The following is a 15,838-nucleotide window of genomic DNA, read 5'->3' on the forward strand; positions in this document are numbered from 1 at the left end:
CAAAGACTTATATTTTTGATATTTATTTTATATATTTAAATGCCATTTAACAAAGAAAAATCAACCAAAAATGAGTTCACGTGTCACCTCTGACACATTTGTCATAGGTTTGCCATCACTGCTCTAGGGTATTATATTTTGTTCTTGGGAACTTCAAAAATCAAATTACTAAGTCAGGATTTTCAAGAAAGGAGAACCCAAATGTATGATATATAGTATAGATTTTTAAAATATATATATTTTTATTGATTTCAGAGGGGAAGGGAGAGGGAGAGAGAGTTAATGATGAGAGAATCATTGATCAGCTGCCTCCTGCTCACTCCCTACCGGGAACCGAGCCCGCAACCCAGGCCTGGGCCCTGACCAGGAATCAAACTGTGACCTGGTTCATAGGTTGACACTCAACCACTGAGCAACACTGGCTGGGCTAGATTTTTAAAAGACTAGTCAGTCTTAGCTCTGAACTATTAAACATTGACCATTTTATATGTCATTGTATATTTCTAAGTAGCATATTCCCATATTTGTGTTATGGGCATAAAGGGAGATATTTGGTGCTTCCATACCATAATAGCCAGATTCATCTCAACCATTAAAATAAAGGTTCTAGCAGTATTTTCAGGATGTTCCCAGAAGTTTAAGTTATCTCTGATCCACTGGTTTTTTTCTACCTTAGTTTAATATTAAAATGTAACATAAGCCTGGCTGGTGTGGGTCAGTGGTTGAGCTCAACCTATGAACCAGGAGGTCAGGGTTTGATTCCTGGTCAGGGCTCATGCCCGGGTTACGGGCTCAATCTCCAGTGAGGGGCAGCTGATCTATAATTCTCTTTCATCATTGATGTTTCTATTTCTCTAGCCCTCTCCCTTCCTCTCTCTGATATCAATAAAAACATATTTAAAATATATAATACAATATAGGATAGTAGGTTTTATAGTATTAGCCCCCAAATAAAAAATTTTGATAATTTATGTTGGAAAGTTTGTGTTTATAATATAAACACATATACTTTTTCAGAAAAACTAAACTGTGCTTAACTTGGGGCCTCATTATCTTATATGTTGTCTATTTCCTACTATGTTGAGGGATTTGGCTCTCTTTTGTTTGTTTATTTGTTTTTAATAGACATTCCTTTGCCTGTACTTATTTTGTTGTGTATCTTCCCTACCCCTACCCTCAGCTTCTGCAGCTACTCTGATCAACATCCGCAATGCCAGGAAACACTTTGAAAAGCTGGAAAGAGTGGACGGACCAAAGCAGTGTCTTCTCATGCGCTAAGCATTGCCAAATGTTGTTTCAGAAAAGAAATCGAAATACTGTTTCTTAATCTTACTGTTGTATTAGTATATGTAGACTCTGAAATGTTGTGATGCTTACCACTTCTGTATTTCTTCCCTACTGCCCTGTCTTAATGTTTAACCTTGAATGCTATTTACTTAAATAGCTAGTGAGAAATTAGAAGATGAGCTGTCCATGAAGCTGATCTGACATAAAAGTAGGTAATATGTGAGTGTTCTGATAATAAGGTTTTAATAGTGTGTTCTGATAGTCATGTTCCAGTAGTTGTGTGTGCCAAAGCCTCTTCTAACATTGTCTTGTATTCCCTATAAGATAGTAACCTAGAAGTTTGGAGTATTACTGTTTCTCAGCATGCATTAAAATAATCCTTAACTCCAATTACAAATAAACTTGCTGTTAGGGATTTCAGTGTCTGTTTTTCTTTCTTGTTTATTTAAGTTTTTCGTAAGGAAGAGCAAGTTAATTTCACAGTCTAGGGAAAGGGAACCTATTTCTTACTGAGAAATAGTACAAAATAAAGTTTGGTGCAAGAATGGAGCCTAATTATAGCCTTAAATCTAGGCAGAAGAGTTTAGATGTAATGTGTTAGGAAATAGGAAACCATTGTAGGTTTTTAAGGAGGGAAATTACATGAAAGGAATTTTGGAAGAAAATTAACCTAGACTATATGGCTGACCGATGGCAGTTGGGGAAGCTCTGATAGTAATCTAGGCCTGAAGTGTGTTGAAAGCCTGTTCCATGATGTAACTGGAGAAGGAATGAATAAAAAGTTGAGGAGAAATAATAGGATTTGTGAAATGTAACTTCTTTCTTTGAGGTCCAGAAATGGTGAATTTTATATATTCTGTTATACCTAATGGGATATGCCTTCATTATGCTAGTCAAGTAGCATTATTATTGACTTCATTTCCTAAAGAAAACATGAAGCATTGTGAACTGGGAGAAATGGAGCTTGACAACACATACTAGAATTACTCAAAGCCCTAACTTTTACAGTTTCCATAGATACGCTAACAACACAAATGCATTTAGGAAGGCTACAGCACAGTAGACTCATCTCATTTCTTGTCTCTATGTTCTGAAGATACTTCTTCCAGACCGCCAGAACACCTTTTCTTATCTTATTATCCCCAGTTGAGAGAAAGAGAGAGTTTTCATTGAACAGCAAAGTACATGTGGTTTTGGTAGCCTACATTATTTAGATTAACAATCTCAAGTCTTAAAAGAACCTCATGGGGCTAATTTGATCAACAATTGTATTAATCTTCTGGAGAAGGAGAGTTTTTTAAGTAGATGTTCCAGACTTTTTTTTTTATCCTATTAACACTTAGGAAAATGAAAAGAGTAAATGAACCGGGGATCTGTTCTATGACTAATAGGAGTCGTGATTTGGCATGACTCATTATCCTCAATACCTGGGGTGGTATTTGAAGGAGCTACTGAAACCATTTTTTTAGAAGTTGGATAGATAGATATAGATATAGACATTAAATTAGATGAGCATGAAAAAAACACAAAGGTATATCATTATTCTATTTGCTCTTGATTCAACTTGCTCAGATTCTAGTTATAACTTGGATCTATAAAAGGATGGAAGGTTAGCAAAATAACATGATTCAACATAATCCTTCTTATGATAATGACCAACCAGTCTTCTTTGTCACTGAAGACAAAAATATATTTTAAGGTGGAGTTGCTTAGAAACTGAAGTAAACAAGTGCACAGTGAAGGCATGTACACAAAAAAGGATAGAAGAAATCAAACCAGAGATCAGTCTGTTCATTAAATTTCACATATAAGTGAGATCATATGGTATTTGTCATTGGTTTATTTTGCTTAGCACAATATTCTTCAGGTCCGTCCATGCTATCACAAAGGGTAAAATTTTCTTGCTTTTTCAGGCAGAGGAGTAGTCCATTGGGTAAATGTACCGCAACTTTTTTATCCACTCATCTACTGATAGACACTTGAACTTCTTCCAAAGCTTGGCTATTGTAAAGAACACTGCAATGAACATAGGAGTACATATATTCTTTTAAATTAGTGTTTTGTGTTTCTTCAGATAAATTTCCAGAAGTAGAATCACTGGGAGACAGATTCATAGATAGAAAGCAAGCAGACAGCTCTGGTATGTGTGTATAGGGGGATGTTGGGGAGGGTGGAGGGATTGAGCTAAAAAGAACTCATGGGTATAGACCAGGGGTGGGCAAACTTTTTGACTCGAGGGCCACAATGGGTTCTTAAACTGGACCAGAGGGCTGGAACAAAAGCATGGATGGAGTGTTTGTGTGAACTAATATAAATTCAAAGTAAACATCATTACATAAAAGGGTACAGTCTTTTTTTTTTTTTTTTTTTTTAGTTTTATTCATTTCAAACGGGCCGGATCCGGCCCACAGGCCGTAGTTTGCCCACGGCTGGTATAGACAACAGTGTGGTGATTGTGGGGGGTGGGGTGGAGGTAGAAAAGGGAATAGAAGGGATAAAATATATATAAAAGGCTAAGCAACCGTCTGACTCGTCAGTAGGTATGACACACACTGACCACCAGGGGGCAGACGTTCAACAAAGGAGCTGGTGAGCTGCGGTGACTTGGCAGCAGTGTTCTCAGGTGATGCACCCCGGAACCAGAGAGGAGGGAGCCCGATTCCTCGCACTTCAGGACCCCTTGGGATGTCAGAGAGCCGGTTTTGGCCAGATCCCCACAGGCCAGGTTGAGGGACCCCACCTGCCCAAGGGACCGTGCTCACTCTGCATATGCCCTCCAAGCCACAGCACTCCCCCAGGGAAGGACTGTGGGAGGTTGGCTCCAGGGTGTGTCTGGCCCATCTCACCCAGTCCCGCCCCACTGGCCACCTTCTAATTAATTTCCTTTCAACGTGCATGAATCCGTGCACCAGGTCACTAGTACAGAAATAAAATAAAATTTTAAAAACCAAGTTCCCAGGTGATGCTGATGCTGATCCTGCTGGTCCAGGCAGTATATTTTGAGAACCACTACCTTAGGGAAAAGAAGAGGAAATGTAGATGTGGAAGCAGGAATAGGAAAACAGGTTCACTAGGTTTGCAAGGTGAGTTGAAGGCATTATACCAAGTAAGATATTTATAGCATAGGCCACTGATTCTCAAAGTAATATAAAAATGTTTGAAGCACTATTTTAGAAGTAATGACTGGGAAGTTTCTATTTCAGAACTGGTATGTTGCAAATGGAAACCAATGCTAGCATAAAGAGTATGGATAGCAATTTGTATAAGAACCTAGTATATTCCAGTTTCGACCACCTTTATTTGCTAACCCAATAAAATATGAAAACTTACGTGGGTTTGCCAAATGAAAACAGTACTACCTTTACTTGAGTATTTACTAAATGTAAGGCTGTAAATTCTTTATAAGGATTATATCATTTAATTTTCACAAGAACCCCAGGAGGTAGATGCCGTCTGTCATTATCCTGTTTTTTTAAATAAGCTAAGTGGGCCCAGAGAGGGTAAGAAACTTGCCCACAGTTATGCAGTAGTGGTGAAGCTGGAATTTGAACTCAGGTAGTAAACTGCAGAGCTTGTGCACTTAACCTTAATCTTGAAGTTATTTGGCCTTCTTGAATTTAAGAATTTACTCATGGTGGAGAGTGTGAGGTGCACCCAGGTGTGGTACCCAGCTTTGAGACTACCACTCTGTTCGCTACTACATATATAATAAACCGAACGCTGTTAACCTATCTCACTTCTGTTTTCACTGGGACTTTGCCACATGGACTAAGAAGCTTTACCACAGTAGGCAGTGAGAAGCAGAGTCAATAGGAGAAAAATACCTCCAGCTTGTAGGATTTAGGTTCAACCAAAGCAATTTTCAGTATTTAGGGTTTTTGTCCCCCCAGAACTGGGCTACTGTGAGCAGTTATAGCCCCTATTTCTCTTGGGCCCTTTAAAATAAGAGGGGAACACTTTGTAACATTTCTTAGGCCTCCCACAGCAATGTTTTAGCAGGAAGGCAGTCGGGGTCTTCTGCAGCCTTCATAAACAAGCCCCATTGTGTAAATTTCCTCACTTGTGTGGAGCACAATCAGCATCCACCCCCCCACCCCCGCCCCAGCACTGCTGAGGCTTGATTGACAAAATGTATGTATGTTTAGGTTGTACAATGTGTTTGTTTTTTAAGGCGCACAGTGAGATAATTTAATATATGTTATACATAACGAAACAACTACCACAACCAAGTTAATTAACATATCTCAGCATTTTTTTTTTCTGGTGAGAACAATTAAAATCTATTCTCTTAGAATTCCACACAAGATGGCGGCATAGGTAAACGTGGGACTCGCGGCCTTCCACAACCACAGTAGGACAACCATCATTCAGAACCACCTGAGATCTAGCTGAATGGAAGTCCTACACCTGGGGAATTAAAGAAGAAGCACATGGAGACTAGTAGGAGGGGTGCAGACTCGGGACAGAATTGCAGAATGGATCAGTCTCATACCCATGTGTGGCAGTTTAAAATAGGGATATGCCCTGGTCAATTTGGCTCAGTGGTTAGGGCGTCGGCCCGCAGACTGAATGATTATGGATTCGATTCCTAGTCAAGGGCATGTACTTCTGTTGTTCTTCAACCCCCGGCTCTGATCAGGGCGTGTGGGGGAGGCAACCAATAGATGTGTCTCTCACCTTGACATTTCTCTCTCTCCCCACTCCCTCCCTTCCACTCTCTCTCTGTAAAGATCAATGGAAAACATACCGTCCAGTGAGAATTTACAAAAAAATCAGGAAGGGTATCTTGGTTGTGGAGGTTTCCCTGAGGAGTGAGGGGTCTCAGTCCCACATCAGCCCTTCCCCCCAGCCCCGCCCCGGGTTCCAGGACGGGGAAGATAAGTCCCCACAACTTCTGGCTGTAAAAAACAGCTCATGATTGTGGCTGAGCTGGAGGGGCAGCTTTCTGCCAGACAAAAGTGCTAGCAGAGGTCATTGCTCCTGTGTGTGTGTGTGTGTGTGTGTGTGTGTGTGTGTGTGTATTGATTTAATCCTTAAAAATTCCATTAATTGGGCACTATTATATATGCTAAATCTGAGGCACAAAGAGGTTAGGCTATTTTTGCACAACTCTAATGATTGGTGAGTAACAGAGATGGGACTTGAATCCAGGCAACCTAGTGCATGCCACTAACATTCCTGTAACCCTGTGTAGCGCAGGAACTTCAGATTGAGGTGGACAGAGCTGGACAGACACCCTACTCTAAACTAGGTTGAAGATAAACTAGCTTCATAAGTCTATTTAAATTCCCCTTGATATGTTAGCAAGTATTGACTGAGCAGCCCTGAGTATTTAGCTCTGTTTTAGGCCTTGTGATTGGAAAGACAAAAAGCTTGCAAAAAAAGGGGGGGGGGCCTTCCCTCAATACTGGTAACTATTTGAGAGCATAAACATGTCTATTTTCTCTCCCCACTGACTCTCCACAACATAATTCAATGACTAATATGTCATAGGCATAAATATATAGTTGATAAATGAATGAAGTTTCTTATCCAGATGGTTTCTATTCTAGGGAGGGAGCAAACAAGCCTGGCTGGACGGAACTCAAGAATACATCTAGGGGGCGTAGATAGATGAATGGATGGATGGGTGGATGGATGGCAATGTGGAAAAAAAAAAGAATACATCTAGGGCTCTGGATAGTGTAACTCAGTAGTTAGAGTGTTGGCCCTCCCATCAAAGGGTGGCGGGTTTGATTCCCAGTCAAGAGCAGTTACCTGGGTTGCAGGTTCGATCCCTACCCCGTCGGGGCACATGTGGGAGGCCAACAATCGATGTGTCTCTCTCATATTGATGTTTCTCTCTCCCCCTCGTTCCTCCTTCCCTTCCTTCCCTCTCTCCCTCCCGTCCACTCTCTCTAAAATCAATGGAAAAAATATCCCTGGGTGAGGATTAACAAAAAATAAAAGATTTAAAAAGAGAATACATCTAGGGAAGTGGGTCCAAGACGGTGGCTGAGATTGCCCCCTCCCAAAAACACATTGAATGTACACCTATATTTGGAACAATTCCTCCTCAGAAACAAGTGAGGGTCCATTGAACAGCTTCTGAAGGAAAGGAAAGGAGAGGGGGGGAGGGGAGGGGAGGGGAGGGGAGGGGAGGGGAGGGGAGGGAGGGGAGGGAGGGAGGGAGGGAAGGGAAGGGAAGAAAAGCGAGAGACTGCATAGAGAAGGTCGGAGAAATCTGAGAGCTGAGGGAAGTCTAGTACCAGAGGAACCAGTGAGCACTATTGACATTTCCCCTGCACTTGGGTAGTGGGCCGGGAGCTCTATTTAGGTTCTCTGGCTAACCTCCAGGGCTGCTGTAGCCCGGCCCCAGTCACCCCTTCCAGAGTTGGCTCCAGCAAGAACAGGAGGGTGCCATACAGCACATGTACACAGGGCTCCTCCACCCAGAAATTGATCAAATGGGTGTAACAGGGCGCTGCTGTGCCTACCCACTAGGTTGTGTGTATACGAGGGGCTCTCCCACCCGGAGAGAGTGCAGAAGTAGTAGGGCTGCCCTGCCGGGAGAAAGTGAGGAACCAGTAGGGCATTGCTGTGCTCACACAAAGCAGCTCTGCCCTGACCCAGCTTGGGCAACAGGCAAAGCCCCAGTTTCGGAAGGGGAAGAAAGTATGCATTCATCAGGCCACTCTGCCCCAACTCCGTTCTGGCCATGGGCAGCCGGAACAACAGAGAGCTAGTGCACACATATGTACACACAACTGCCCCACTCGGAACCTGCTCTTGGCCAGCCGCACCTCAGGCACTGCACGTGCCTACCCTGACTCCAACTGGCATGCCAAAACCATTTGGCACACATTCTACACAGAGGTCACTCCTACACAGAAAGACAAACAAGTTTGGTTTAATGGGCACAATTCAATTAATGTGATACACCACAGAAACCAAATGTTCATTGCAGCATTATTCACAATAGCCCAGATATGGAAACAACCTAAGTTTTCATCAATGGAGGAATAAATTAAGAACATTTGACTATTTCTTGATTTAAATATTTATTCCGCCATAAGAAAGAATGAAATCTTGCCATTTGAAACAAAATGGAAAGACCTTGAGGGAAGTATTCAAAGTCAAATAAGTCAGACATAGACAGAAAAATGCCATAGATTTCCCTTATATGTGGAACTGAAGAAAGAAATCGAAATGAGTTCAAAAATGAGTTCCTAGATGCAGAGAAAGATTGGTGGTTGCCAGAGGTGTGGGTGGATAAAATGGGTGAAGGGCATCAAAAGGGCAACAATATTCCAGTTATAAAATAAGTCCTAGTGATGTAATGTACAGCGTGGTCACTATAGTTACTAGTACTATATTGTATATTTGAAAATTCCTAAGAGATTTGTTGTTGTTAATCCTCACTAAAGGATATTTTTTCCATTGATTTTTAGAGAGAGTGGGAGGGAGGGAGGGATGGGAGACAGAGACAGAGAGAGAGTGCGCATGAGAGAGAGAGAGAGAGAGAGAGAGAGAGAGAGAGAGAGAGAGAGACATCAGTTGCCTCCCACATGCGCCCCAACTAAGGTGGGGGATTGAACCTTCAACCCAGGTACATGCCCTTGACTGGGAATCCAACCTGAAACCCTTCCATTTATGGGCTGATGCTCACTTAGCAACACCAGCCAGGGCCTAAGAAAAGTTTAAATGTTAAAAAGTCCATATCATAAGGAACATTTTCTTTCTTTTTTCTTTTGTTTTTTTTTTTTAAATTTTGTTTTATTGCTTAAAGTATTACAAAGAGTATTATATAGGTCTCCTTTTTTCCCCCCCTTGACCTTCCCCTGGCCTCCCCTACCTCCCAGTGTCTTATGTCCATTGGTTATGCTTATATGCATGCATACAAGTCCTTCGGTTGATCTCTTACCCCACCTCCCCAACCCTCCCCGGCCTTCCCGCTGTAGTTTGACAGTCTGAAGGAACATTTTCTTAAATATGTAAAGCGATTTAAGTTACCTAGACTTGTGCTGATAAATATATAAATATATTGAATCATAATGTTGTAAATCTGAAACTAATATAATAGTGTACGTTATTTATACCTCACTTAAAAAATGTAAAAAGCACTTCAAATAATGGCCCAGCCAGGCATGGGCAACACTTGGCTCAAACATGATGTCACTTCTCTCCTCAAGTCACAGGGGACTCTTGTCTAACCTCACCCAGAAGCCTCCTATGGTTTGCAATTATTTTTAATTTTTATGAGACCTTTTTCCTGTTTATGTTCTTGCAGAACAAACACAGTTTATATTGCTGATGTCTTATCCCTTTGAAAAATCTGTCAGGGTCCATTTAGTCATTCAGTGAGTGGTTTTACCAGTTAAAAAAGAAATGTGTTGTTTTTTCCATCTGCATCAGTGCGGTTTCTCTGTCTTTCCTTAACCTATGTGGATTATGTGTAGACTTTTGTGAAATTTTCAGATGAAAACAACCATTATTTCTAGGAGAATACTGAATCAATAATCTGGATGATTCCCAGATTAAAGCAAAATTATGCAGATTTTTTTCCCATTAAAAACAGAATAGCCCAGCCAGCGTGACTCAGTGGTTAAGTGTCAACCTATGAACCAGGAGGTCATGGTTCGATTCCCAGTCAGGGCACATGCCTAGGTTACGGGCTTGATCCCCAGGAGGCAGCTGATCAATGATTCTCTCTCATCATTGATGTTTCTATTTCTCTCTCCCTTTCCCTTTCTCTCTGAAATCAATAAAAATATATCTTAAAAAGACAGAATAGAGGGCATCTGTTGATTAGTAAGTGTTCTTCTGACAAGAATTTTCCCATAGAGGGAGTTTTCTGTGTTGGGAGAATTTTGAATATTAATTTACTCAGTATTGGCTTGTTCAAATTTTCTATTTCTTCCTAATTCAGCCCTGTTAGGCTGTGGGTTTCTAGGAATGTATCCATTTCTTCTAGGTTATCTAATTTGTTGGCATGCAATTGTTCATAGTATGATATTATGATCCTATGTATTTATTTATTTTTTAAATATATTTTTATTGATTTCAGAGAGGAAGGGAAAGGGGAAAGAGAGATAGAAACATCAATGATGAGAGAGAATCATTAATTGGCTGCCTCCTGCACACCCACTATTTTTTAAAAATATATTTTATTGATTTTTTACAGAGAGGAGGAAGGGAGAGGGATAGAGAGTTAGAAACATTGATGAGAGAGAAACATTGATCAGCTGCCTCCTGCACAGCCCCTATTGGGGATGTGCCTGCAACCGAGGTACATGCCCTTGGCAGGAATCGAACCTGGGACCCTTCAGTCTGCAGGCCGACGCTCTATCCACTGAGCCAAACTGGTCAGGGCTGTACACCACTATTGGGGGTCGAGCCTGCAATGTGGACATGTGTCCTTGACTGGAATGGAACCCAGGACCCTTCAGTCTGCAGGCCAACACTCTATCCACTGAGCCAAACCAGCTAGGGCCGATCCTATGTATTTCTGTAGTATCAATTGAAATGTCTCCTCTTTCATTTCTAATTTAATTCAAGTCTTCTCTCTTTTTATCCTTAGTTAGCACAGGTAAAGGTTTGTCAATTTTGTACTGGCTGGTGGTTGGAATGTTTTCCTGCCCACTGAAGGGTCTCCAGTTTGATTTCTGGTCTGGGCACATGCCTAGGTTGCAGGGGGTTCAATCCCCAGTTGGGGTATGGGAGAGGCAACGGATCAATATTTTTCTCACATTGATGTCCTCCCCCCCCCCCCCCGCCCCCCGACCTCCGCCCACTTCCTCTCTCAAATCAGTAAAAACATATCCTTGGGTGAGGATTTAAAAATAAAAAGGTTGTCAATTTTGTTTATCTTGTTGGAAAACCAGGTCTTAGTTCTGTTGATACTTTCTATTGTCTTTTTGGTCTCTATTTCATTTATTTCCACTGTGATCTTTTGTTGTTTCCTTCCTTTTGCTAACTTCGGGTTTAAATTGTTCTTTTCTACTTCCTGAGGTTAAGGTTGGGTTATTTGAGATCTTTCTCATTTCTCAATATATGCATTTATTGCCATAAATTTTCCTCTCCAAACTACTTTTGCAGTCTACCACATATTTGCTATGTTGTGTTTCTATTTTCATTTGTTTCGAGATAATTTTTATTTCCCTTTTGATTTTTTTTTTATTTGAGCCATTGGTTGTTCACAAGCACATTGTTTAGTTTCCACATATTTGTAGATTTTACAGCTTTCCTGTTGTTGATTTCCAGTCTCATACCATTGTGGTTAGAAAAGATAATTGGTATGGTGTCAGTCTCTTAAATTTGTTAAGACTTGTTTTGTGTCTTATCTTATAATCTATCCTGGAAAATGTCCCATGTGCACTTGAGAAGAATGTGTATTCTTGCTGCTGTGGAGTGGTATATGTCCTTTAAGTCCTTCGGTCTAAGGTATGGTCCAATTCCAACATTTGTTGATATTCTGTCTGGATAATCTATCCATTGTTAACAGTAGACTATTGAAGTCCCCTACTACTATTCTATTGCTGTGTATTTCTCCCTTCAGATCCATTAGTATTTGCTTAATATATTTAGGTGCTCCAATGTTGGATGCATACATCTTAATGATTTCTGTTTATTCTTGGTGTATTGGCTTAAAGTCTATTTTGTCTGGTACAAGTATGGCTAGCCTGGCTTTCTTTTGGTTTCTACTTTAGTGGGATATCTTGTTTGAGCCTATGTATGTGTTTAGAGCTGAAATGAGACTCCTATAGGCAGCACATAGTTGGGTCTTGTTTGTTTATTCACTCAGCTACTCTGTGTCTTTTGTTTGATGAATTCAATCTATTCACATTTAGAATGATTATTGATATATATGAACTTACCATTGCCATCTTCTTTGCCTTCTGGTTGTTCTGTAATTTCACTGTTTCTTTGTCCATCTCTTTCTGCCTACCTTTATGAATTTCCAGGGTGGCTTGCTCTGTTTCCCCCCTTTTTATGTTTCATGCATCTACTCCAGATTTTTGCTTTTTGGATCCCATGTACATTCCTGAAGTATATTCTACCTGGTTGTGGAATATTCTTTTTATATGTTGTTGGAATTATTTTTTATGTTTAACTTCATAAAAATATGGGTCTGAAATTTTATTTTTTAATACATATCTTTGCGTTTGGTTAACAGTAAGACAGCCCTCATAAAATGAATTGGGAGATGTTCCCTCTTCTCCTATTTTCTGGAAGAGATTGTGTGAAATTATGTTTATTCTTTAAGTAAGTGGTAAACTTTGCCAGTGAAGTCATTTGGGTCTGGAGATTATTTTTATTTTTTAAAGAAGTTTAATTTCATGTTCAATGTCTTTAATGATTATGAGGCTAGGTATATTATCTAACTCGTCTTGGATGAGTTTTGATAGTTTGTAGTTTTAGAAGAACTATTTGATTTCTTTAATTTAAATTTTTATATTTTCCTTGCAATTTATTTTGTATTGGTTTCAGGTGTACTAGTACAGCTTATACTTTACAAAGTTAGACAATCATATACTTTACAAAGTGTTCCCCTCAATATTTCCTATGCCCCCACTGGCTCCGCACATAGTTATCACAATATTATTGACTATATTTCCAATGCTGTGTTGTAATTACCAATTTGTGCTTCTTAATACCTTCACAACTTTGACTCAGTCGCTCATACCCCCTTCCCTCTGGCAACTACCAGAATGCTCTCTGTGTCTGAGTCTGTTTCAATTTTGCTTGTTTATTTTGTTCTTTAGATTCCACATATAAGTGAAATTACTAGTATATGGCATTTGTCTTTCTCTGACTGACTTATTTCACTGAGCATAATAGGTCCCCCTAGGTCCATCCATGCTGTCTCAGTGGTAAGATTTCATTCTTTTTATGGCTGAGTGATATTCCATTATATATGGGTACCACTACTTTGCTATTCACTTGTGTATTGATCAGCACTTGGGTTGCTTCCATATCTTGGCTATTGTAAATAATGCTGTGGTGAAATAGGGGTGCATATATTCTTTCTTTTTTAGAAATATATTTTTATTGAGAGGAAGGGAGAGGGAGAGAGAGATAGAAACATCAATGATGAGAATCATTGATTGGCTGCCTCATACATGCCCCACACTGGGGATTGAGCCGGCAACCCAGGCATGTGCCCTGATTGGGAATCGCCATATATTCTAATTAGTGTTTTAGTTTTCTTCAGCTAACTCTCCAGAATTGGAATCGCTGGTTCACAAGACAGTTCCATTTTTAATTATTTGAGGAAACTCCGTACTGTTTTCCATTGTGGCTGCACCAGTCTGCATTCCCACCAGCAGTGCATGAGGGTCCCCTTTTCTCCACATCCTCACCAACACTTGTTTTTTTGTTGATTTATTGATGATAAGCATTCTGATAGGTGTGAGATGATATCTCATTGAGGTTTTAATTTGCATTTTTCTGACAGTGACATTGAGCATCTTTTCATGTCTATTGACCCTTTGTATGCCCTCTTTGGAGAAGTGTCTGGAGATGTCTAAACAGGTCTTCTAACCATTTTTCAATTAGATTTTTGTGTGTGTGTTGAGTAGTTTGAGTTCTTTATAAATTTTGGATATTGAGCCCTTATCAGATGCATCATTGGCATTATATGTTCTCTCATTTAGTAGGTTGTCTCTTCGTTTTGTTGATGGTTCCTTTTGCTCTGCAAAAAGTTTTTAGTTTGATGTAATCCCATTTGTTTATTTTTTTGTTTGTTCCCTTGCCTGAGGAGATATAGCAGGAAAAATATTGTTAAGAGACATGTCAGAGATTTTACTGCCTAAGTTTCCTTCATGGGAATTTGTGGTTTAGAGTCTCCTCACATTTAAGTTTTTAATGCAGTTTGCGTTTATTCTTGTATATGCTGTAAGAAGGTGGTCTAATTTCATATTTTTGCATGTACCTGTCCAATTTTCTCAGCACCATTTATTAAATAGACTCCATGTTCTTGCCTGCTTTGTCAAATATTAATTGATCATTTAGACATGGATTTATTTCTGGGTTTTATATTCTGTTCCATTGATTTATATCTCTGTTTTTATGCCAGTAACATGCTGTTTTGATTACTATGGTCTTGATATCAGATAGTGTGATACCTCCAACTTTGTGCTTCTTTCTCAGTATTGCTGAGGGCTAGTTGTTGTTGTTGTGTGTGTGTGTATGGTTCCATATACATTTTTGGATGATTTGTTCTAGTTTTGTGAAATACTCCACTGATGTTTTGACAGGGATTGCATTGAATCTATAGATTGCTTTGGGTAGTATGGACATTTTAATGTTGTTAATTCTTCCTATCCGTGAACACAGTATATGCTTCCATTTATTTGCATTTCCTTTGATTTCTTTCTTTAGTACCTTATAATTTTCTTAGTACAGGTCTTTTACCTCCTTGGTTAAATTTATTCCTAGGTATTTTATTTTATTATTTGGAACAATTGTAAATGGGATTGTTTTCTTTGTTTCCCTTCTGATAGGAAGTGTTCACTTTTTTCTAAGTTGTCAAATATATGAGCATAAAGTGGTTTATGGTATCCCTTTATCATCCTTTTAATGGCTGCAGGATCTACAGTATTATTTCCCATTTCATTTCTAATTGGGTGGGAATTTAATGTCTTCCCTCTTAACTTTTATTAGTCTATGGGCTTATCAATTTTGTTTTGTTTTCATTGAAGCAGCTTTAAAGGTTTCATTTTGTATATTTTGTATGTTTTCCTACAATAATTTCATTGATTTTTGCTCTGATTGTCTTTATTTCCTTCTCTCTATTTGCTTTGGGTTTATTTTGTTGTTTTATAGTGTCTGAATTAGGAAGTTGATTTTTTTTACTTGAGACATTTCTTCATGTGCAATGTAAGCATTTAGTGCTATAAAATTCTCTCAGGGCTGACATATTTCAATATGCTATATTTTTATTTCATTTATTTCTCTGCATTTTTATTTCCTTAGAAAACACCTCTTTGATTCATTGATTATAAATTTGTTTTATTTAATTTCCATATGTCTACAGACTTTCCCGTTATCTTTCAGTTATTGATTTCTAGTTTGATTTTATTTTGTTCACAGACCACATTCCGTATGATTTAATTCTTTTAAATTTGTTGAGGTTTGTTTTATGGCCCAGAATATGGTCTCTTTTGGTAAAGATTCTGTGGATAATTGAAGAAAATATTTACTTTGCTGTTGTTGTGTGGAATGTTCTATATATGTCAACTAAGTATAATCATACTGGTTGATCATGAAGTTCAGTTCTTGTATATCCTTCCTGATTTTCTGCTTACAAGTTCTATCAGTTTCTGAGAGGGGATGTTGTGGATGTGTCTATTTCTTCCTTCAATTCTATTAGTTTTACACATGATAGAAGAAAAGGAAATAAATAATCATGCTACTCTCTTGCTCAAAATCCTTCGCTGGGCTTACATCACAATTTAGAATATACTTCTCTCTTTTGATGGATGAGAGGGTCCTGTTGCTCTGCCTGCACTCTCTCTCACTGTATCTCTTGCCACTGCTCCCCGTGCTCACACCGTAGTCAGTGTAGTCA

At 39.3% G+C, this 15,838-nt stretch overlaps 1 protein-coding gene across 4 annotated transcripts in view; it reads left to right on the forward strand.

The window, feature by feature from the left end:
• The window catches only part of RRAGB (Ras related GTP binding B), a 38,399-nt gene extending 36,697 nt beyond the window's left edge, over positions 1-1,702 (forward strand). For all 4 annotated transcript variants that reach the window (XM_036305129.1, XM_036305131.1, XM_036305130.1 and 1 more), the window contains one exon: positions 1,181-1,702. In XM_036305129.1, coding sequence (XP_036161022.1) covers positions 1,181-1,278 — 98 coding nt within the window. In that variant the 3' untranslated portion in view covers positions 1,279-1,702. The remainder of the gene's footprint in view (positions 1-1,180) is intronic.
• Positions 1,703-15,838: the final 14,136 nt, after the last annotated feature.

This window comes from Myotis myotis, unplaced genomic scaffold (genome assembly GCF_014108235.1).
Source record: "Myotis myotis isolate mMyoMyo1 unplaced genomic scaffold, mMyoMyo1.p scaffold_m19_p_4, whole genome shotgun sequence".
Lineage (NCBI taxonomy): Eukaryota > Metazoa > Chordata > Mammalia > Chiroptera > Vespertilionidae > Myotis > Myotis myotis.